The sequence below is a fragment of the Neofelis nebulosa genome, chromosome 5, assembly GCF_028018385.1.
Source record: "Neofelis nebulosa isolate mNeoNeb1 chromosome 5, mNeoNeb1.pri, whole genome shotgun sequence".
NCBI classification, from domain to species: Eukaryota; Metazoa; Chordata; class Mammalia; order Carnivora; family Felidae; genus Neofelis; species Neofelis nebulosa.
In genome coordinates, this window is record NC_080786.1 from 155,404,214 (window position 1) to 155,428,348 (window position 24,135).

Sequence of the window (24,135 nt, forward strand, 5' to 3'; positions counted from 1 at the left end):
TGTCTTTCTCTCTCTCAAAAGTAAAATAAACATTTAAAAAAAAAGGAAACAGAATGAAAGGCACAGACCAGGGAGGCGTCCCAGTCCACTTGAGAGCTGACAGTTCCCACAGCAGGGACACCCTTCCAGGGCCACTGGCTGCTCCCCGCCCCAGCCTCACATGCAGCCTTACCTCTATTTAACGTAAAACTCCCACCACGGTGTCTGGCCTCCGATTTGCGTGAAAGAAGGCCCGCCCCTCCCTCACATGAAACGTTCTCAAGGGGACTTGCGCGGGAGGGTGGGGGTATAGGGTGGAATTCGAGAAGACACAAGCCACCCAGACGACATCTGTGTCTTTACGGAAACCGACCGCGTGCGAGCACGAAGATGCCATTTGAGAGTATCAGACCCAGAGAGAGTCGTATAGCATACTTCTCTCCCAGAGACGGGGTATTTCCTTCCTGTGCAACCCCATCACCCACCGCTTACCTCCAGTCAAGCCGCCCGGCTGGGCCTTGCCCACCCCTGTGTCTTCGTAAGGTGTTTTCTCAACCCCAAATGCCCTCTTTTGCCCCAAATATTCCACTCTGAAAATCCCAGGAGGCTCAGTGCATCCAGGAAAAGCACTTCCTTCCAGAAGGAGTTCCCTGATCTGCCAGGAAAAACAAACTGCCCCTCCTGCTGGGGTCCGTGTTCTTTCCACGACCCTGGGGCACTTGGCCCCCCTACACCGTTGTCACCCTGAGCATGAAAACCCGTTTTCCTCACGGGGCTGCAGCACTCAGAGGGCACGAGAGGACATCTTAGCCTCCCCGGGGGCAGCAAGGGAGCTACAGTGTAGGGCCGGCCCCAGGACCCGGGCACCGGCATTTAGGGCAGGGGCACAGAAAAGGCCCCTTCCAAGAGGAAAACCCATCGAAATCAACATAAACAGATAAGGTCACCTAACTGAGAAGAACCCCACGCCAACAGGGAGAATACAGACGGGACCAAGGTGTCATAACGTCCAGGGACAACTCAGCCACCACAATGCATGGCTGAAACAAGCAGAGAGCTCACAGACAAGAAAGTAAAGGGGTATCAGAGAAAGGGGGTACCGGGCTGGCCTCTACACGAGAGAGATCTGCAGGGCGTGGGGTTAGAATCACCTGGACTCCCTCGATACAGGTCAGGGTTCTCAGTCCGCAAACCTGACGCCAGCCCCTACACCTGGTGTCGGCACAGGTGAGAGCTGGCGGCCTGGCCCGTCCCCCTGACGCTTAAGTGATGCCCCTGGAGCCGCTCGGCCGGCCACTCGGCCAGCACCCACCTCCAGATATGGGCCCGGTGAGCCAGCTGTGCCGCTGACTCCCCAGGCCGATTAGCTACGGGAGGCAGAAAGTAAAGAACTGGGTCTGGAAGCTGGATGCCTGCTTCTCTGAGCTGCTCGCGGGCTCCTACGGCCCCTTAGCCAGGCTCACGATTTCCCAGGATACGGCGTCCTCGCTTACCGCCCGTGGAAGGCTCCCGCTCGAAAGACAAGGACAGCGACCCTCTGGAGGAGAAGGCAGAGTCGACAGAGGACACCCCCGAGAGCCTCTTGCTGCTGCTGGCCGACTGCAGCCTGGATTCGGAGCAGCTGCGGCTGAGCTCCTCCGGGCCCGCGAGGGTCTGCGAGGTGCCCGAGTCCAGCTGGGACAGGAGCTCGGAGAGGCTGTAGTTGCTGTCGAAGGTCGGGGCGGAGGCCCGCTTGAGAGGCGAGCACACGGGCTTCTGCGAACCAGGCAGAGGGAGGTAGGTGAGACCCAGCCAGGAGGACAGAGGCGGGGACGGCGGAGGGCGAGGGGACGCTCGGTCCCCAGACAGCCACACAGGGCGCTCAGGCCGTCCCGCCACAAGCAGACGCAGGGGAGCCCAGGGACACCGCGCCGGGCCCGCCAGGCAGAGAGGCACCGCTCTGGGGAGAGGCGGGGAGACACGGCTCCATGAGAACAGGAAGCCCGGCGGCGTGGCCCCCAGCCTGTCACCACAGTGGCGTACGCGCAGTGCCACCTGGACGACGGGTGGACCGTGACCGTGCTGGGAGAATGTGACGCCTGAATGCCGGCCGCGCCCACCTGGCAGGTCAGCACCAGCAAGCAGCAGAGGGAGGAGATGGGACCGGGGCTGGGGGTCCCTGCGCACCTGTGCCCCTCCCTCCGAGCCGCCTGAGTCCGGCTGGGGGGCCGCGTAGGGGCGGGTGCAGGGACGGGCCCAGCCACAGCGTCACCGGTGCGCCCCAATCCAACACGTACCAACGGGGCCTTTGCAATGGTCTCCCTGACGGGCTTCCAGAAAGGTAGGTCTCTGGAGCGCGATTAAACCCGAGGGTGACTCACGACTCTTCCGGACTCACGCCCGCTTGTCCCTGGTCCCCCCTCTGCTTGGGAACTGCCATCCGCTCGGACTTGGTGGCTCCGTGCCCTGAGTCGCACCCGCGAACCGGGTGCCTTGCTCTCCCTTGTCGGTGGGCAGGCCGCCTCCCCCAGACACCTTTGCTCCCCACCCTCACGCACACGCCCCTTGACGCTCAGACTGTGGGCACACCTCAAGCGTGGACTCATCTCCCGGCCTCACGCGGATGCCTGGGGTGAGTGGCCTCCCGCCACACGGCACGTTAGAAAGTTCGTCAGGCCTCCCTTTGCGAGTCCGCTACGGACACTGAGTTACCTGTAGCCTCGGGGTCTCTCATCACACCTCACGTGACCTATGTGGGTGCCCCCGGCGGTAACCGTTTACGAGTGGCGGTGACAAAGTGGCCAGGTTTCCAAGTCAGGGGCGCGGAGACAGCCAGACCACAGGAGCCCAGAACCCCCCGCCCCGCAACAGGGCCCACACGGCCCTTCTGTTCCCCTGGTTCAAAGAGCATCCGACCAGCAGCTCCTCGAGGTCAAATGCGGGCCCACACTGTTCGCTCTTAACCGCAGACAGGAGGTGGGGACAGGATGGGGCTGGGCGGGAAAGGAGCCTGGGGCCACCAGAGCCGGCCACGCGACCTGCCACCGGCTCCTGAACACAGGACCCTGTGGCTGCTCGCACGGGACAGGGCTCCGCCCGCCGGGTGAGCCGAGGGGCCGGTCCAGGCAGCAGGGGAATGTGCAGAAAGGGAGGACTCGAGGGTGAAAACACGAGACCCCCCCCCCCCAAATGACACCTCCAGGAAGGTCCCCATTACCGGGCTCTTGGGTTCTAGGGGCTGCTTCGCGTCCAGATCTTGAGCTGTCTCCTTCACATCACCATCGGGTTTCTCACACAGGTCCTCGGTTTCAGACGTAATTTCTTTTGGGGAGAAAATGGAAAAGGGCACGTCACTTGGACAATGACTTCCACATTTGCGGCTTACACGTGCGACTTGGGCGGGGGACAGAAGAGGCCGCACCCCAGGGGACCGGTCGGTGCTGCAGCTGCCCAGGCTGCCGGCTGGGCAGAGCTCCCAGGTTATCCCCCCCGGAACCTCCGCGGGGGCCACGCGGGGGGCCTACCGTTTGCGACCTGGCAGGGTCGTGCCAGGTGCCAAGGAGGAGTCACGGTGTCCCGGTTTCCCAAAGAAGCCCTCCCCAGGGGGAGCCCCGTCTGCAAGAGCCACCAGACCGTGTCCCCACACTGGCCAGGGTGGCCGGCACCCGGCAGGGGACACTCTATCGCTTCCCCCCACGTGCTTTCAACGCTACAATCACTTCTCATTTTATTGAAGTCACTTTGCTAACCCAAGGACGCACCCATTCAAGGCGGGGGCGGGGGAAAGACCCCAAAAGAAATGCAGAGAAAGCCGCAGGTGAGCGGTCTCCTCCGTCCCCTGCAGACGTACCCCTGGTCCGAACCCGTAGCACCGAGCACGGCTCCACCGGGCTGCAGCTGGGGCGGCCGGCCGGCAGTGACCGCCCCACCCCGACCCCGCGTGCTGGGGGACCACAGGCGAGCGGCCAACCCGTCCAGGCGGGGCCCTCCCCGCTGCGCCTGTCTGCACGGCCTCCCCCACCCGGGCCTGCTCGTCGACCCCAGCTCCCGTGCCACGGCAGAGCGATCGCGCCGCGAGCCCCGGGGGCCCCCCGGACTCACCCTGGAAGGTGGGCCGCTCTCGCGGCTCCCCGTGCCAGCACCTCTGCATGAGGCGCACGAGGTTCCCACAGGCCCGCGGCCGGGCTCTGCACACGGGCGGCAGCTCGGGACGGTGGCCCTTCACCACCTTCACCATGATGCGCAGGATGTTCTTCTCATCTGCAAAGGGAAGGCACCCGGTCAGGGCAGCTCCGCGGGGCTGGGGGCCGTGCTCCGCGCCTTCAGGAGGAAAGGAGCGTGGGGCCGGTGGCAGCCACTTCCTTCGCAAAGCCCACGGCTCCCTCTGGTCCTGATCCTTACGGAGCACGTCTGTTCTCCCGTTTCCAGGCCGCAGAGACTCCCTGCGAGGCACCCAACAGAGCCTGTGCGTTGTATCACAGGGCACATCTTTCTGGGCATCAAACTCCAAGACGACCAGGGTTCAGAGGAGAAAGTATCTGACGAGACATGTTCCAAAGCGGCCCGCGCGCACACCAAAGGGAGGCAACACTTAAAAATCACGAAGTCACGTGGGCCAGCCTCCAAGCGAACCCGTATCGCCCTGTGATGACGCAAGAGCCTTCCGAAATTCCGATCTCTACACCGAAACGCAGGCCCCGGGTGCCCCGTGCAGTGAGCCAGCCACAGCGATGGTGTCCCGGGACGCCTGCCCCCTCAGAGCACGCTCAGACCTGGGCTGTATAAACAGGGGGCCTCTCCTCCTGCAAGTCATAATGTGGGGCTCCCCCTGCCCTCTGCTCCGACCTTTATAAGCACAACAAACTCGTTCCTATCACCCAAACCTTGGTCACAGACCAAGGGGCCCAAGGTGACCTTCAGCGGGCCAGACTTTTCTCTCTGCTCAGCCCAAAACCACAACGTGCATCAAGCTGGACTCCGAGTTCCTTGTTCCCAGCAGCCCAGCCCCACCCCCTCCCCGCCCCAGACCCCACAGTCCCCAGCACGCCCACGGCCGGGGAGCCCTGCAGGGGCATCACACGCATGTCAGCAGGCGTGGAAAATTGGCCCCAAGTCACCGGCGCCTGCCAGGCTCCTGGTGCGATGCCGTGTCCCGCCCTCCCGTTAAATCTTGTGCAACAGCTATTGTGGGTATCTACGCGCTATTTCCAGCACACTGGCTTCCAGATCCCTGGAGGCCCTCCGAATGATGGGAAAGCAACACCCGCGGCGTTTTCTGCGGCCAAACAGATGGGAGAAGATCAAGAAACACCTTTTGCTTCTCTGCCTTGAACTCCCCACGTCCCAGGCAGTAAAACACGCGGGCCCTGGCTCCCGACGTTCGTATCCCGTACCCGCCTTGGGTGTCGTGTCTGTGGGACAGTCTGGGGTCAGAGCGGACACTGCCACACCAGCACGGATCCGGACCACGGCCTCCACGGAGGGGGAGGAGTCAGGGAGACAGATGGACAGACAACAGACACCAACCCGCACCGGCTCCCAGACCCGGGGCCCCCACGTTGAGTCTGCTCTGCGTTTTTGGATATTTTTGGTCAAACCACAAAACGGCGTGAATAACCCACGCGCCCGTGGAGGAAAATGATGAGGCTGAAGAAGCGCTCGATTTTTATAACAAGTCAAGGTATCGGCACCGGGAGGACAGACCCCAGAACAGCGGCTGCCTGAAGGGAAAGAAATGTCACAGCCCTCGAGGGGAAGGGAGGTGACCTGGGTGTACACGTTTGTGCAAAATCACTCAACTGTTCTGGAGACGGGTTGCACAGCAGTGTGAAGGTGCTTCCTGCCACTGAAGTGCACACTTAAAAGTGGGTAAGATGGTAAATTTTGTATGTATTTTACCATATGTATATAAATCCAAAAACAGAATCAGCTGGAAATAAGCGCAGCTGGCAAATCCACAGAGAAAGCAAGCAGGTGGTTCTCGGGGGGCAGGGGGGGATGGGCTGGATGGGCACGGGGTTTCCCTTTGCGGGGATGAGAACGTTCTGGTGCGACAGGCAGAACAGCAGCTAACGTACTCGATGTCACTGTATTATACACTTTAAACGGATGAAAGGATGGATTTTATGTCACGTGCATTACATCACACACACACACACACACACACACACACACACACACACACACACACGAATGAGCTGGCACCTAAATAAAGAAATCCCCTGAACAGACCCCTTCAGATTGCAGCCTTTGCTGAAATGTGAATTATGCCGCAAGACTGCTTGTCTGCATGCAGAGAGGCCGCGGGGCTCCAGGAGGACACGCTGGGCAGCACAGAGCAGTGTCCCCGCTGCCCCACAGGATGGCCCCACCAGCTTCGTGGCCCAGAGCAACCCCCGCACCACCCCCTGTGGGAACGCGGGCCACAGGCACAGCTCAAACAGGACCACGGAGAGCGCCCTCCCGTGTCCCCGGACAGACAGAGGGATGCACTTTCCCCAAAGACAAGCCCACTCACCTGCGAACGGTTTCTTCTGCGTGAGCACACCCCAGATCACAATGGCAAAGCTGCAAGGAAAATCGGCCGGTTAGTATCTGTGAGCAGGACCCTCAAACAAAGTCAAAAGCTCTCCCAACAGCAACTAGCTTGAGGAAGACCACTCCAGAGTCTTCAAAGGAAACAGAGAGAGAGAGAGAGAGAGAGAGACAGGGAGAGGGAGAGGGGGAGGGGGAGGGGGAAAGGAGAGGGAGAGGGGGAAAGGAGAGGGAGAGGGGGAAAGGAGAGGGGGAGGGGGAAAGGAGAGGGAGGAGGGGGAGGGGGAGGACACTAAGATATTTTCCATGGATGCTTTACACAGGCGCCCATACTGTGGAGCGCATCACGATGGCGGCTCGGATGTGACACCACAGACACGACCACACCAGCTGGGCTTCCAGCTCAGACAGCACGGGCAGGACGGGGCGGGTGGGGACAGGGGGTGGCAGGGGGGAGGGAGGGGAGGAAAAGGACCACCGCTCTGTTGCTGGAACATCAGCTCGTGGGGAGAAGGGCCTGTGTCTGCCTAAGTCACCCCCATCTCGTGGCAGGTGCAGCGCACCAAGACGCCGACTCCGGCCCCGGGGGGGGGGGGGGGGGGGGCGCGAGCGGCCTGCTCACTGAGACTTCGCAGAAGGCTGTGGAGACAGTAGACGGAGAACACAGGGGGCGGTCCAGCTCACCGTCCTGGGCCCTTTTTTGGTTGTTGGAAAGTATATTTTCCCTCTCTATCTATCTATGTCGTATATATAGCTACTCTGAATATACCCCAAAAAGCACAACCTAACAAATTTTTTTTTTTTTAATTTTAAAAATTTTTTAAAAAACAAAACCAGGAGTCCAAACCTGCAGCTGCCACCCTGCACGGAGCTGAGCGGCTGCTGACAGAGATGCGGGAATTCTCCTTTGAAAATGAACGCAAGTCTGCAAGTCCAAGAGCTGAAGCTCTCAACTCCAAAGTAAACACAGAACCTCATTCTCCCCAAACTCTACAAGCCATGACTAGCCCCCGACGTGCCATTCGCCAGCGGACGGACGGCTCAGAGCCCAGCTAGGCAGGCGCACAATGGTCACCGTGAAACCAGTCTGCCAGGACTCCGGATGCCGGTCATGTCAAAAAGGCACAGCTCAGGGCTCTGGGGCTTAGGGTCACAGTCACCACGCGTGAGACAAGAGCCACAGTGAGGGGCTTAGGCACACGCTCCCTCCTCTCTTCTCCTCCGACTGGTCTGAGTGAGTAAGACCTTCGCAATTTGGAAAAGGAAGGCGCCAACGACTTGGGGATTATTCTCAAGCACATAAACCCCACCGACGCTGGTTTGCGAACAGCCCCCGATGTGTCTGCATTCCTCTGTCAAAGGTAAGTGACGTGAGAAACATAAGCCACTCACTGGGCCAGAGGGAACTGGGTTCCAGGAGTGCAAATCCGCACACGTACAGACACACAGATCACTTCGAGCAGCAGGCTCCCCCAGCAGATGAGCTATAAAACCCCACGTTTCATAAAAACACCAGAGCGTTTACAGTGTGGGGGCTGACCACAGAACTGTCTCTAGCTGGCACCAGCCATGACATTCTCCACCCTCGGCTCAGCACTCGCAGGGGACAAGGGTCTCTTGTACACCCGGGGTACGTGGACCGACAAACTACACACCCCAAGCCCTTTCGCGTGGTCTCAACCTCACGTCCGATGGCCTCTGGGAATTGAGGTGCAGAGCCCCCGCTTGGGCCCCCACGCACACCCGTCCCACCCTGTCCCACACCCGTCCCACAGCCGTTGCACACCTGCCCCCACCTGCTGTACGCCTGTCACACACCTGTACACGTCGTGCTTGGTGTCGAAGAGCCGGCTCTTCTCCCGGATGCGCTCTGGAGGGAGGTAGGCGATGGTGCCGAACAGGCCGTCCATGCTGAGGTCATGGGAGTGGGACAGCCCGTTGCACTTGGCCAGCCCAAAATCGGAAATCTGTAACACAGCAGTCAGACGAGGCTCAGTGGGCTTCGCTGGGGCCTCGCCGAGGGAGGCAAGAGGCTCCAGCCCCACCTCTGTGGGGACGTGCGGCACGGTCCCCCGGTGTGGCCGTGCAGGCACGGTGGGGAATCCACACCCGAGAGCCACGTCCTGTGCTCCTCCGGGGAGGACAGGAAGGCACGGCCGGCTTGGGAGAAACAAGCCCCAGCTGTTAGGGGCTGGACGGACAGGGACCAGATTCCGCTCTAAGGAAGGGACTCGCTGGGAGACTGAACTCAGGCACATTTAGCATCTTCGACAGCATCACGTCTGCCCCTGGGGACGGCCCAAGTCGGCCTAGAGGGGAAAGCGACTCTCAGAGTTGTCAGGTTTTCAGGTAACACACGAAAAGCAAGGCCTGGCCCTAAGGCCATCGGCTGTGCAAGGGCCCTGCTGGGGAGGCGGGCAGGATGCAGTCTGTTCCTTGAAGGGAAATGTGCCTTCAGAAGCCCTTTAAAATTTGTTTTTGTTGTTGTTAACGTTTATTTGCTTTTGAGAGAGAGACAGAGCAGTAGCAGGGGCGGGGCAGAGAGAGAGGGAGACACAGAATCCGAACGGGGCTCCAAGCTCTGAGCTGGCAGCACAGAGCCTGCCGTGGGGCTCGACCCCATGAACCGTGAGATCGTGACCTGAGCCGAAGTCAGACGTTTACCCAACTGAGCCATCCAGGCACCCCGAAAAGAATGTTGTAATGTTTATTTATTTTTGAGAGAGAGCTAGACAGTGTGCGAGTGGGTGAGGGGCAGAGAGAGAGGGAGACACACAGACTCTGAGCTGTCAGCACAGAGCCCGATGTGGGGCTCGAACCCACGAGCTCTGAGGTCATGACCTGAGCCGAATACTTCCCCAGGCATCCCCAGATGCCCTTTAAAGCAAACAAAACGCACACCACACAGCCTGGAGGAGGCATTCTGCCCTCTGCCTGGACCTGGAACAATTTGTGACCAATAGGTTCTCACTGGCTCCTTCACCAAATGCAAGGCCCCCAAATAAAAGGTGTGATACGGGGCGCCTGGGTGGCTCAGTTGGTTGGGTGTCCAACTTCGGCTCAGGTCATGGTCTCACGGTTTATGAGTTTGAGCCCCGTGTCGGGCTCTGTGCTGACAGCTCGGAGCTTGGAGCCTGCTTCGATTCTGTGTCTCCCTCTCTCTCCACCCCTCCCCCGCTCATGCTCTGTCTCTGTCAAAAATAAACAAACATTAAAAAAAGATTAAAAAAAAAGTAAAAGGTGTGACACACCTGCAGGAGCCCACCCACCTGAGGGCACACCTGGACCACTGCTGTGCAGGCCCCACACCTCCACCCCCTTTTCTCCTTAGGGCAAAGGCGTCTGGAAAGCTCACGGGACCCCACAGTGAGGGCGACAACACCATTGCACACTCCCTGTGGGGCGCCAGCCTCCCCCAGCTCCTGTGTAAGTCAAGCCCTTGGAAGCTGGCAGGAGCCAGGTGTGCGTGGGATTAGGTCACACTGACTGGCATAAAGGGACTCGGGATCCACGAGGAAAACTGCCCCTTTGTATCCCCCTTCAAGGCTTAGGAGTGAATCTGAAGCCTTCTGATGACCTCCAGAGCCCCTCTTCAAACGCACCCATGGAGTGATAGGAAACGGGGCTCGGTCAGGCTTCACTGCTGGGCTCACTGTGCCCTCGGGGTGAGCCCACAGCCCGGTGTCATCACCGAGCACAGGGAAGAATTTACGAGTGGTGACCCGGTCCTTCAAGGGATCTCTGGCCCCGCCGGCAGGTAGCTGGTGGAGAAAAGCCTGCAGGACTGGGCCCAGCCCTCTGTTCCCGTGACCAGGACGGCGTGGGGCCACGCGAGCAGAGCCAGCCGGGGCATTTCTGGGCGCCTGGCTGCTTGCTGTCATTGTCTGGCCTTCAAGAAACCCCCCCAGTCATCACCTCGCCTGCAGACACACAAAGCAGCTCAGGGCCAACACAGGGCCACACGTGGCAATCTCGAACAGGTCGGTGAGAGCAAATGTTTCAGTTCAAACTCTCAGCTGCTTCGACCTTTTAAATCTCAGAAACGGAGCCCGACTGGGGTGCAAGGGTCTCACCCCGTGCCCCCTACCCCGCTCACAGATTTCTGTTTGTTTCTGCTGTTTGCAGGGAGAGCCAGCCACTTCAAAATATCCGTGGTTCAAGAAAAGAAGCATAGATTCGACATAAAAACAATGGCATCAAAATGCACATCAGAAATCATAAGTCTCTGAGGGCCGCTGACCCTCCCCCCGCCCCGGGTTCTCCCCCCGCCCTCTCCCACCCTCAGGGCCCTGGCAACCCCAGGGTACACAGAGTACACAGCAAACGGCCTACAAGCTGCTCGTACACCTTCACATTCGGCACAGGTCTCAGGGCCGCTCGGAGCTCAGTGCTCACAGGCACCCACAGGTGCCCCGGGGACATGGGCCCTTCTCCTTCCAGGCCCAGCGGGACGAGACCAAAGAAGGGCACGATCAGGGCTGTGCTGGCTAGAGAGACAGGCCGTTCAGACCACAGGAGAACAGGGCCCTCAGAGTCCCTCTGGATGTGGTCTGGGCAAACTGGACCAGAAGTAGCCTGAGATTTTAAACTGAGCTATTTCGGCAGGCACCCAGCTGGCTCAGTCAGTGGAACATGCAATTCTTGATCTCAGGGTTGTGAGTTCAAGCCCCACATTGGGTATGGAGACTATTAAAAAATATATATATATATGGGGCGCCCGGGTGGCTCAGTCGGTTGAGCATCATGGTCATGACCTTGCGGTCTGTGGGTTCAAGCCCCGTATTGGGCTCTGTGCTGATGGCTCAGAGCCTGGAGCCTGCTTCGGATTCTATGTCTCCCTCTCTCTCTGCCCCTCCCCCGCTCATGCTCTGTCTCTCTCTCTCTGTCAAAAATAAATAAACATTTAAAAAAATTTTTTTAAATACATCAACAATAAACTAAGCTATTTCATTTTCAACGTGAAATGGGTTCACTCCATCTGCATTTAGTTACTATTAACCTCAGTATTAATTTAACATTAAGTCTCTTTAACACACTTTGCAAAGTAGGCAGTTGCTGTGAAACCTTCAGCTCTAATCATCCTCTCCGTGTCTGGAGGGGCACAAGGGGAGTGGCCAAGCTCACAACTTATGATCTCATCTCAAGATTCCAGATTAAAGTTTTATAAAGTGTGCAGAAAGCAGGCGGCCAATCACTGCAGAGCTCCCAGCCGACTGGAAAACTCCAACAGCACCCTCCACGCTGCATTTCTGGGAATGAAGAAATGTGCTACGTAAATATGTCATCTGTTTGTCTGGGGCTGAGCGTGGTCACAGAAACGCAGCTCCACCTGGCCCTTGCAGGGAGCTGCGGAAGGGGCCGGTCTGTGCAGAGGCCCAGAGCCCCACCCGGAACTGACAACATCAGCCGTCAGCGACAGCGAGGCGGGTCCTAAGGTTTCCATCAGCTCCCTCCTGGGTCGCCCCAGGCTCCTTAGGACCCACTCAGCTCTTCAAGGAATCTTCACCATTTACTAAAACCTTCGCAAGCAGCAGGGCTCCCGACTCAGGTGTTCACAAGGAGAGGGAGAGAAGAGCGTTCAAGTGGAGGGAGCTCAGAGCCAAAGCAGAAGTGACCGACCAGGAAGGCAGGCCCCCAGCGTGTCACAGAGAGGACGGCACTCCTCTCCCTACTGAGCCAGTATCGAGCGTCTACTGTGGACCCAGCACCGGAGACGCTCCCTGGACGGAAGCCACCATCCACGGTGTGCAAAAAAATGACTCTACGGCCACGGAACACCAACCCCGACGGCCCCAACCCCCACCGAGCACGTCCACGGGCCAGGCACTGAGCCATCAGCACTCGGTCATCCTTGACCGCTCACGGCAACACAGAGGTGTGACCCCCACCCACCAGGTGACAGAGCTGGGGGCGGGGGCCGTGCCCACAAGGAGGGCCACTTGCTCCCCTAAGGGACACTCACATGCCCCAAGCATCCCACATGACCTGCTGAAGAGCGGAGGGGAGAGCGGAAAGCAAGCGGTGGAGATAAAAGCCAGCCAGGCCAAGCACCAGCCCGACGCTGCAGGCGTCTCAGGGACACAGCCACGCACACACCTGTCTGCGTGCCCCGCGCGCACCCAACAGCGGCCTAAGACAAGCACCTTCCCGGCAGCCTCCGTCACGACAGCATTTCAGAACCCCTACCCTGATCTAACTCGGCCTCCTGCTTCCCCTCCCCCTACACAACCTAGAATTTTCCATGACTCTTCTGCCTGTGCCCCCCTCCCCGACTCCTGATAGCAGCAAAGGCTGATGCTCTCTGAAGACCCGGTCTCTCCCAGTGACACCCCCCCCACTCCCAGCCGGAGTTCTGGAAGGAATTCCTCCTCCAGCCCACAGGCTGCCTGTGGGACACCTACTGCCAGGACACCTATTCCGCCCTCGTGTGATGCCCACGGGCCGCAGGCTGGGTACCTCTCATATGCAGCAGCGGGCTGGGAGGGACAGCAGGACTCCAGAGACCGCTGAACCTGACCGTGGCCTCAGCTGGATGACCAGAGCCCGGGAGACCCTGGTTATGGTTTAACCCCTCTGGGCCTCAGCCTGGCAGGTGGCCAGGCCACCGTCCAGAGTACCTCCTGCCTGCCAGCGAGGTCCCTGGCACACGACAGAGGTCTGTCGTTTCTTCCTCTTTCTCGTGTATATTCGAGCCTGAGATCAAAAGCTTCATTCTTGGGGTGCCTGGGTGGCTCGGCAGTCGGGTAAGCATCCGTCCCTCGGTCTCAGCTCAGGTCATGGTCTCACGGTTTGTGGGTTCGAGCCCACGTCAGGCTCTGTGCTGGCAAGTGCGGGGAGCCTGCTTGGGATTCTCTCTCCCTCCGTCTCTGCCCCTCCCCCACTGGCACTCTCTCTCAAAATAAATAAACTTTAAAAAGAAAAGAAAAGAAAAAAAAAAAAGGCTTCATCCTTCGCTTGGTGCCCACAGGAGCACCCTCCTTCATAAACCCTGGAATGTCAGCGGGGGCAGAGGCTCCATACTGGAAGCCAGTGCACCAGCCAGAAAGAAACTTGGCTCTAGCAAAGAAAGAACCCCCGTGGCACCCATTCGAACCAGGAGAGCTCGTCCATCTGGCGACGACAATCTCATTTTGGAGCGACTCCTAACCAAGGGACAGTCTGCAGTCACTGTCCAACGTGGACATGAGCCTCCCCATCGGCCTCAGGCTGGCCAGGTGCGCCGCAAAGGTGGGGTGCCTGTGCCCCCTGGTCCCACCTCGCCTTCCAGACAGAGCCCACGGGCATGGCTGGACTGAACTCAGGTCCCTCCTACCCCTCAGACCAGCAAGGGAGGGGCTCCTGCAAGCTCCCCGTGACCAGCCAGGAGAGTGTACAGGCGAGTCCCTTCCCGGTTCCCGCAGGGCCCAGGAAAGGGTTCAGGCCACCGCTCGCGGGTCCTTCTCACTCGCTCACAAGCCGGGCACAGGGAAGGGAGGCAGCAAGTGCGTTCTGAGGGCCAGCACACGACCCCGGGCCTCCTGAACCACCCAGGGAAGGCCCGTGACCTGCGTCCCCCCTGGGGGCAACGACAGAGCCCGGGGCAGAGGAGGGGCCAAGAAATACAAACCGGACAGCGGTACTAACTGCAGGCCCAGGTGGCTGGTACCTGGTATTTAGTTCCACTGTCCCTCGTACTTCCCTGTGTTTTATAGACTTACCCAAAACAGAGTAATAATGATAGCAGACCTCAGAGGCCTCACACGACAAGAAGAGGGTGAGCCCCTCTGGAGCCTCGTTCCAGGGAGCGCCGCACGCCCCCCCCACCGCCATCCCTGAGACCACAGATGGGGGTGCAGCGGTCTCCGCCCCCGCCCCGGTCGGATCCCTAACCGGCCTTCACGAGACGTCCAGTGAGACCGGAAGCCACAAACCCACGAGCTCTTTTCTTCCAGAGTGCTCAGGATTTAGGCCCGTGCTCCAGGATCCGCGGGGGGTGGGGGGCAACCGTGTGCACAAGGGTCCATTTTCCAGCTACACGTTTCGTGGAGCCTGGGGGTGCTGAGTCCTTATGTCCTCCCCCGGCCCCACTCAGAGCCTTCCCCCCCTCCAGCCGCCTGGGGCCTGGAGCCGGGCGGGTCCTACCTTGACGTGGTAGTGGGCGTCCAGCAAGATGTTTGCGGGCTTGAGGTCCAGGTGGAGGAGGGGCGGGGACATGCAGTGCAGGAAGTTCATGCCCACGGCCGTCTCGTGGACGATGCGGAAGCGCAGGTCCCACGGCAACGGCTCGGAGGCCAGCAGCTTCTCCAGCGAGCCGGTCTCCATGTACTCCATGACCAGGCCGGCGGGCTCCCGGCATATGCCGTACACGGGCAGGACGTAGCGGAACTTAGCCATTTCCATCTTCTTGGCTTCTTCCAGAAGCTCCACGCGCTCCCTAGAAAAGGTGGCAGACGTGAGACGTGGGAGGCGCTCGCCCAGGCCCCGACACACGGCGCCAGGTCCGCGGGCCGAGCAGGAGACCCGGGCGCACGGGGCTCCCCGCGATGCCGCAGAACCACACTCGGGACGTCCCGGGGCCATCGGCCCGACGGCCACTCAAACGCTTCTGTGCACCGCGGGTCACCGCACGCGAGGAGGACGGACATCCCGATTAGCATCTGGGAACGCGCGGTCAGCACCCCGGGGCCACGAGCCAGGGGGGCCGATGCTGCCAACCCTCCTCCCGGGCGGAGGGGACACACGATGCCATGTGACTGAAGCCGCAACAAAGGATCCGTCCAAAGAACCCAACTCGTCTAGTCCAACACGTAGCCAGCCCGGTGGGCCCTCCTTCGGGCCCCACGCTGGTGCTTGTGGGGCGTCAGCCGGTGGAGCCAGGTCTGCAGGCTGCGGCCCGAGAGCCCCCTTTATTCCAACCACGTTTTCAGTCGTGGTAAAGACACGTAAGTCATATTTTCACCATTCCCAAGGGTACAGTTCACAGGCATCACGTGCACACACGCCCGACACCCAAGCCCCGTCCGTCGTTCCAGCAGACACCCTGTACGCTTTCCGCAGGAACCCCTTCCTCCCGGCCCCGCCCACCCCTCGTCCACTTCCTGTCTCCGTGAACCACTCCACGCACCTGACCTAAGCGGAATCACACAGGATTTGTCCTTCTGCGCCTGGCTTCCTTCGCTCAGCACCTCAGCGTAATGTGATCATGGTTCAGCCGCGTTGTGGCAGGTGTCAAAACCTCACCCCTTTTCACGGCTGTATGACGCTCCATTGCACGAACACGTTTTACGTATCCAGTCGCCCACTGATGGGCGCTTGGGCTGCCGTGAATAACGCCGTGTGTCTGTGTGCACAGGTGCACAAACACCCGCTCGCTTTCAGCATTCTGGGCTACACACACACCCAGGAACGGGGTGACTCGGGCCATGTGATGATCCGATGTCTAACCTTTTCAGAAACCACCAACCACCGCGCACAGCCTGCCTCCGGTTCTGTAAAGAACTTCCCGGAAGACGGTCTCACCCGTTCATGCCACGTGGGCTGTGGCCACTTTCTCGCTCAGGGCAGAGACCAGCAGTCTGCAGACCTCGACACGTTTACTCCCTGGCCCTCCATGGAAAGTGCACCAGCCCCGGGTCTAAGGTCACTTCCGGGTGCAGCCCACGGACTCAGATTAGAATCCCCGTATCCTGCTCTGTGTTAGCCTCATGGGGCAAAAGTCCCAGAGCGCATCCAGGAAAAGGGGCTGAATCGCATAAGGACAGGGCTCGGCCATGCACCATCTAGGTCGGCGGCTGTTAGAACTCGACATGGCAGAAAGCAACCCGAAAACTGGCTGAGCTGGGCTCCGTTCCCACGTGGACACCAGGTGCCCCGACAGGATCTCAGCCCCTCTGACTCCCCATCCGGCCCCTGCATTTGGGAGCCTCATGTGAGCATATGGCCAGAAGCTGTACAGTGGGTGTCTCGGGGGGAGAACCCCTGAGGGTAGACCAGTGATTCTCGTGGAGGGACAGCTTTGCCCGCCGGGGACACCGAGCGCTGTCTGGGACATTTTGGGTGTCACAACTCGGGGCTACGGCCGGCATCCAGTGGGTGGAGGCCAGGGATGCTGCTTAACAACCCACAATGCATAAGGCAGCTCCCAAGACCAAGAATTACCCAGCTCCTATGCAAACAGTGCCAAGCCTAAGAACCCGGCATGTAGACAAAGCCAAGTGCATCTCGGCCAAATTTAAACTAAACCACTACACTCTGGAATTGCCCACTATGTACTCTCAGCATTTATTTTAATTTTCATCTGCTCCTGTGGTCAACTAATATTCAACAAGGGAGCCACGAACACCCAATAAGGAAAGGCTGGTCTTCCCGACAAATGGCGCCTGGAAAACTGGAGAAACACACGCAGGATGATGAACTTGGGACCCTAGTTCACAACACACACAAAAATTAACTCAAAATGGATCAAAGTCTTAAAAATAAGACCTGATACCATAAAACTAGAAGAAAGCATTGGAAAAAGCTCATTAATACCCATCTTGGCAATGACCTTTTGGACACGACACCTAAAGCACAAACAGCAGAAGCAAAAATCAGCAAATGGAACTCCATCAAACCCAAAAGCTTCTGCACAGCAAGGGAAACAGGGAACAAAATGAAAAGGCAGCCTACAACATGGGAGAAAAATTTTGCAAACCACACACTGGATAAGACGTTAACATCCGAAATAGATAGCAAATACGACTTAATTAAAGAAGAAAAAATCGGATTTAAAAACGGGCAAAGAACTAAACAGACATTTGTCCAAAGAGGACGTCACAATGGCCAACGGGCACGTGAGAAGATTCTGAACATCACTAACCATCAGGGAAACGTGAACCAAAACCACAGAGACGTATCAGCTCACACCTCAACAAAGTTAAAGCAGAACTACGACACAATGCAGTAAATCTGCTTCTGGGGATATACCCAAAGGCAGTGAGAACAAGACTTCTGCAAGATCTCTGCAAGCCCATGTTTATCGCGACAGCCAAGCTGTGGAAACAACCCCAATCAATGCCCATCAACGGATGAATGGATTAAAAGGGAAAAAAACCCAACAAGGTGTGGCACATAGACATAACGGACTATTATTCAGCCATGAGAAAGGAGGATATCCACGGGGCACCTGGGTGGCTCAGTTGGTTGAGCGTCCAACTCTTGATTTCAGCGCAGGTCACGATCTCATGGTTCGGGAGATCGGGCCCTGCATCGGGCTCTGCACTGTCAGTGTGGAGTCTACTTGGGATTCTCTCTCTCTCCCTGCCCCTCTCCCATTCACTCTCGCCCTCTCTCAAAATAAATAAAACATTTAAAAAAAAAAAAAAAAAAAGGAGGCTATCCTGCCATTTGCAACAACCAGACAGACCTTGAGCACATCATGCTAAGCAAGATACACCAGAGAACATACTGATATCACCTATATGTGGAATCTAGAAAAGAGAAGAAAGGGTGGTTACCAGGGGCAAGGCGGTGGGCAGATAAGACTGATAAGACTGCGTTTAAAGGTAGAAACCTGTAACAAGGGCTAAACGGCCATAAACATACAGTTTATTCAACATACACAATAAGTATGTAATATGACAAATATGACTCCAGTGGCAACCATATCACAATACACACACACACACCCCAAAGTAACACAGTATTCACCTTAAATTTACACAATGTTACGCATCAAATGTATCCAATAAAAAAATATTTAATCTGAAAAAACAAAAAAGTTCATCTGTTTTCCCTGCAGAACAGGTGCCAGGCATGTGTTGGAGAACACGCTTTCTAATAAACTCCTGAAGGAAAAGTCTGGAATCACATGCCAGACATGCCCTACTGCAGCCGGGAACCGAGCAGACCCAGCATCTGCGTACCACCAATGCAGGCTGGGGTGGCCTCAGGGACTCCCCCTGAAATGCCGGTTCCGGCACAAGCAGCCCTGCCCGTAACCCACCAGAGGGGCTCTTCTGGAGCCTGGATGCACCCGCTCCTGACCTCCCCGCCCACACCTGCTCCCATTTGCTAGTCTGATGCAGAGTTCCAACACTGTACCCACCAAACAAATTCATTCCTTACTCCTTTGACCTCCTCTCTGAGACGACATGCTGCCAGGCTTCCCATACGTGTGTGAAAACATTTGCCAGGGAGGAAGGCCCGCCGGCAAGGAGGAGCCGGGATTACAGGTCATCGGAGGCTGCAGCAACCCAAGCTCTGCCTGCGTTGAGCACCTGTGCCTAAGGTGGTCGTCCCAGCTCCAGGCGGAGAGAGAGAACGGGGCAGACACAGGGCACATTTTGGAGGAGAATCAATGAGACTTGACGACTGATGGGTATGGAGGAGAGAGAGGTAGCAAGGGCACCCCCCCGCACCCCGATCTCTATCAGGAGTCACCGGGCAGCTCCTCCTCTCTGCGAGGGGAAGCATCCCGGAGAAGGGAGAGAAGTCGGTGTTGGGCACACTCGTGGAGGCAAAGAATCCCCACTGGCCTTCGGAACAAGTGGGCCACATTAGGACACATCAGGATTGAAGTATTAGACCACTATGACACAGAACTGAGTTCAGCACGGCTTGCTTGCTTAGCTTTCTGGTTAAACGGCCAATTAATGGAAAGCACAGCGTCCACAAGAGCGCAGTGCTGCGTGTGGGGGTCCCTGGGCCGGGCTGAGAGTGGCTCCGTCCCCTCTGGGTCCGGGCTCGGCTGGCTCTGGCCACACAGAGGCAGACCCCCCGCCCTGTGCCTGGTCTCCACGGGTGTCTAAACGCAGGAAAGGCTAGATGTCAGCAGCAGGCATCGTTAGAAAGCCCGTCATCTAAAGAGAGAGAAAACGGCATCCCTGGGCCCATCTCTTCCGTCCTCCTCCCGGAAGACCTGCTTATTACACTGAACCAGGACAACTACCACTCCTAACATGACTTAGTACCAGGGGCTACCTCTCCTCCCTATTTTGCTAAGAATCACAGTTATAGGGGACGCCTGGGTGGCTCAGTCGGTTGAGCGTCCGACTTCGGCTCAGGTCACGATCTCACAGTTTGTGGCTTCCAGCCCCGCGTCGGGCTCTGTGCTGACAGCTCGGAGCCTGGAGCCTGCTTTGGATTCTGTGCCTCCTTCTCTCTCTGCCCCTCCCCGGCTCACACTCTGTCTCTCTCTCTCTCTCTCAAAAATAAATAAAACATACAAAAAAAAATTAAAATAAATGTGCTCATATTGGGGGAAAAAAGAGTCAGTGTTTTAACTTGTCTGATCCTGTTGCTTTTTTCTTTTAAACTGGCTGCCTGGCCACCCCTCCCTGACCCATGTGTGTCCTTGGGTGCCACTGTGCCCACATGGCACTGGCCTGCGTCCTGCCCTCCCCCCGACCCCGGGGATGAATAGAGACCCTCCCCACCCACCTTGCAGTGTGAACCCGCGTGAGGCTGTCCTCCTGGCCTGCAGGTTTTGAGGAGCCGATCGATGGCTCAGGTATTTACAGGCTGGACAGTAACGAGGGTCATCTTCGGGCCGGAGACACCCTCCATCTGGGTGGAGATGAGCCTCCGCCCAAGCCTGACTGATAACAAACGTATTCTGGGAACAAAGTCAATTACATCAAGGCCGAACTTCTCATTAAATGCAGGCTCTGAGCTACCCTGCGTTTTCTTCCATTTGCCCAAAGGGCATAATACATAAACCAGGGTGACTTCTGATTGTCGGGCTCATTAGCGCCTTAAGAGCCTCGCTGGCAGATCAGTCACTCTCGCTCCCCGCTCCCCACCCCCCCTCCACCCAGGCGGCTGCCCCAGTTCAGCAAGTTCACTGCTCCCCCTGCCCCAGGCCCTTTCCACTGTACGAGGCCATGCACCTCAGTTTAAAAAAATCAAAAAGGGCCCCGCGGTGCTGGTTTGCTCCCAAATGCTGATCACAGCTTGAATGTTCTAAGAACCCTCTTTGGAAGAATGTCAAGCAGGACAACTGACCACACATGTAAGGGCCTCTCACCAAGGAAAACCAGGCAGTGTCCAAGGACATATGTTTTTCCGACAACTCTATCAGAATGCCTTAGAGCAGAAAGGATCCCACCCGTCACCACGCCTCCCTGGGGCAAGGAAGGGGGGGTTCCCAGGACAGCCTCGGGGAGGTCTCAGGGGACAAGGAGACCCTTCACACAGGCCTGGGGAGTGGGGTTCCCCAGGGCCCCCCCAAGCGCCAGCACTGATTTTGTTGAAAAGGCTCTGCACCATTTTGCACCCCGTTCCCTCCCTGGTAATCCAAATCCAAATGTCCCCAACCTCTTGGCTTTCCCTTAATTGCTCCAGGGACACCCCCACACACACCTACGCCCCAGCAAGAGCCACAGGCTTAGGAAAGCTACATCCCCAGCCCAGGTGGATAACCCGGGTGGCATCTGCAATTCAATGAGCCTGAAATTAAGCCTTAGCAGGGAGTCCGGTGGGACAGGACTGAAACATGCCCCTCACAACACCGACGACTGTTTTTCGTTTGTTTGTTTGTTTGTTTGTTTGTTTGTTTTGTTTTGTCAACAGCAATTATTTATTTTAAATATACTTTCCCTCCAAGCAGTGTTTCTGGCTCATGTTGGTGACAACACAGAAGAAACTACTGACCCAGTACTGTGAGCACTATCACCACTAGGGGACCTGAGGGTCCCCGGTGCGGTTGGCACCGGAGCCATGGAACTTCAGGCTCCGTCTCCGTCCGGGTTCACACCATCAAATCCCGTTTCTTCGCTGTTAGGAGCAGAGTTCGAGGCCACCTGGATCCACAGACATCAGTCTTAGCACAACCTAAACACTGTGACGTCCTACCTGCAATTAGGCAAATTCGGCAGGACTGGTGTCACATTTCTCTTCTGTAATCGTTTCAAAACAGGCTCCTTTTCTTCACCATTTGGGGAAAGGTTATTAATTCCGTTTCCGGGCAGGAATGCACAAAGCACCCCCACCCCCAGGACCTCCTCCTAGTCCAAGATGGAAAACCTCTGGACGTTCACAGGACTAAGCTGGGGTTCAATTTGTCCAATACTTTCTCTTAACCCAATTTTTTTTCCCTCATTTAGGACAGGTCTCAGCATGTCTTTCCCACCCTAGGGAGGGCATCGGGGTAGGGGAAAATATCAGAAATATCATCAGACAGACCGTTCCTAAAAGACAGTTTCTAAGAAGCCAGAGGCTCCTCCCTCCCCTCAGAAATTCCAAAGATGGGCCGATGGTGAGGGAGGGACGAGGCTTCCCTTTCCGGAAGCACTGACGGCGGAAAAGGGGAAAGTAGAAAGTAGGGGACGAAAGGGTGGCGGTCTCTGGACGTCAGGGGAGTAACACACCGTGGGAGGAGAGAAGGGGGGACCAGCCCCGAAGAGCTCCTAGAGGGAACCAGCTTTGGGGAAGGCAGCAGGAAACATGGTTTAATCCTCGGTTAGCGGATGCCTCCAGGCCAGGCCTACTCGAGCGCCAAGCCGGGGATGCTCCCAGGGAGCCTCCGAGGGTTCCCACACTGCTATTTTTAAAACTGACAAGAAGCAGGCTTGTCAGATCATCAGCTCTGCCGTTGCAGACTGGGGGTTTGCTCGGGCTCGTCCGGACTAGCCAGTGCGGATGGCGTCTTCGCTGCGGGCCGGCGCCCAGGCCAGGCACTCTGTTCTTCAGGGCTTCCTCTTAGCCCAAGGGAGGGGCGGGAGGCTGGAGGACGGGGGCCTCTGGGGTCACTTGTGCTCTCTACACGGTAACCTGCCCAGCCCTAGACCTCACCCTAGCGCTCACGATCCCCCCGATCAGGGTTAGCCAGGGAGGCCACGTGTCTCCCCCAAGCCACCAGCCATGCCCATAAGGAGTGGGAAACGCAGATCAGTAGGGTGTCACTTGTGAAATTCCAAGAAGGTCCCCTTGGAAGCTCCTATGGCAGGTGCTTCGGTGGCCCCTGCCTCCCCCCCCACCCCACCCCTTCCTCAAGGTGGCCCTGATCTTCCCTGCACAGAACTCTGTGCTCACAGGCTTGAGGCAGCCTGCTGCTCCCAGGAGCCTGGGGCACCTGCTTGGGTGGGGGCGTGGATAAAGTCTGCGGCCAGGGCAGCAGTAGGGCTGGAGGCTTCACCCAGAACCCCAAGAAAACCCTGTTCCCCACTCCACTTCAGGGAACACATTGCGGGGTGGGGATGGGGGGCAGCACAACCACCATTTCAAAGTCTAGATGTGACTGTGCAAGGCACCCAGCCCCTCCTGCACGACACAACCCCATCCCCACCCCCACCCCACCCCCGAACCTGGAGCTGAATTCAGTCAATCATTAACTTCTGGCTTCACACACAAAGAGCAGGGGGTTAACCATCTTCTCAAGCAGAGAAATCAGCCACTGCTGCAAATACAGAACCCCGGCCTGCCCTACCGGGCCGGCAAAGTGCGAGAGGTGACTCTCTTCCTGTTGGGCGATACTGACCTCCACGGGGCCGCCCGCTAACATGCCACCACCTGCCTGGCTCGGGCAGGGCAGGAAAGGCTTCCAGTTAAAGGACAAAACACTTTTCAACCAGGCTATGCAATATCCTAAGTGATCCGCGTCAAGTAGAGAAACCCTACCTCCTCCTGGGCCACCCAAGAAAGAAGGGCCTGGTGGCTGGAAATAACAGATTCTGAGGGTGCCGGCTGGTGAGTCAGCCTGGGTGCATCCTTGGTTACTTTGTTTGCTCCTCCAAGAAACCCGTATGAAAAACGTTGCTGGTGAATAAAACTCGCTTTGACCAGAAGACTCCGTCAGACCAAGGTCCCCAGAGCATAAAAATGTCGCTATGGCGAGGGTCTGGCCTTTCAGGATCTGACCGCTGGCTGGTATTCAACGCGGGTCGGATTTCATCAAAATAACCACAGCGCCCCTCCCTCCCGGCCTGAGAAGTTCCCAGGATCCACGGCATAGAGGGGGAGGGACGGCTTGCACAGCCCCTCACCTCTGTGATGTTTCTATGACACTTGTCACCACTCTCCTGCCAGTTTCCAAGTAACACTGGGTTTGAGGCTCACGGCAAGAGGTCACCCAGAGCTCTCCTGCCTAATCTCCTAGGCCAGGATGAAAATACGAGGGCAGCGAATGCGCGGGGCCTAGTACCTCACGCTGCAGCAGAAAACACTGCAATCCGTTTACCTTAGTCCTGGAGACTCAAACAGCCCCGGGGAGGGGACGTCACCACCATCCCACCAGCGAGAAGCTGGGGTTGGGAGGCCCCATCGCTCAATCAGCCGACGATTCAAACCCAGGCGCTGGAGACAGCAAAGGCTATGAGAGGTTTCACAGGAGCTGTTTTCCTTTGTGTGTTCGGTAGGGACTCCCTAAGGGGGATCTCCGCACGGAATACAAACCCAACTTCCTCCTAGAAGGCACACTTTCACCACATAATTTAAGTGCGGTCCACTGAAGTTTACGTATCAACTAAGTTTACCTATCAACTACTACAATGCAAACATAAAAGGCGGCATTAAAACCAGAACTGCTTCTCAAGACCCTCTCTCCCCCTACCCCCCCTCCAACTCCACCCCCTTCCCCCCAAATTAAGCACAGACTACAATCCACCGGCCCTGTTTCACAGGGGTGGCTTCGCGTCCTTTCCAATCGTGGTTAACTGAGTCCCCGTGTTAGGCCGGGACAGGCAGGTT

At 57.6% G+C, this 24,135-nt stretch overlaps 1 protein-coding gene across 1 annotated transcript in view; it reads right to left on the minus strand.

Moving 5' to 3' along the window:
- RIPK4 (receptor interacting serine/threonine kinase 4) overlaps positions 1-24,135 on the minus strand; it is a 28,177-nt gene that overhangs the window by 3,037 nt on the left and 1,005 nt on the right. The window contains exons 2-7 of the mRNA XM_058732073.1: positions 14,614-14,905; positions 8,311-8,459; positions 6,476-6,525; positions 4,060-4,218; positions 3,176-3,279; positions 1,473-1,734 (exon numbers count right to left, since the gene is read on the minus strand). Coding sequence (XP_058588056.1) covers positions 1,473-1,734; positions 3,176-3,279; positions 4,060-4,218; positions 6,476-6,525; positions 8,311-8,459; positions 14,614-14,905 — 1,016 coding nt within the window. The remainder of the gene's footprint in view (positions 1-1,472; positions 1,735-3,175; positions 3,280-4,059; positions 4,219-6,475; positions 6,526-8,310; positions 8,460-14,613; positions 14,906-24,135) is intronic.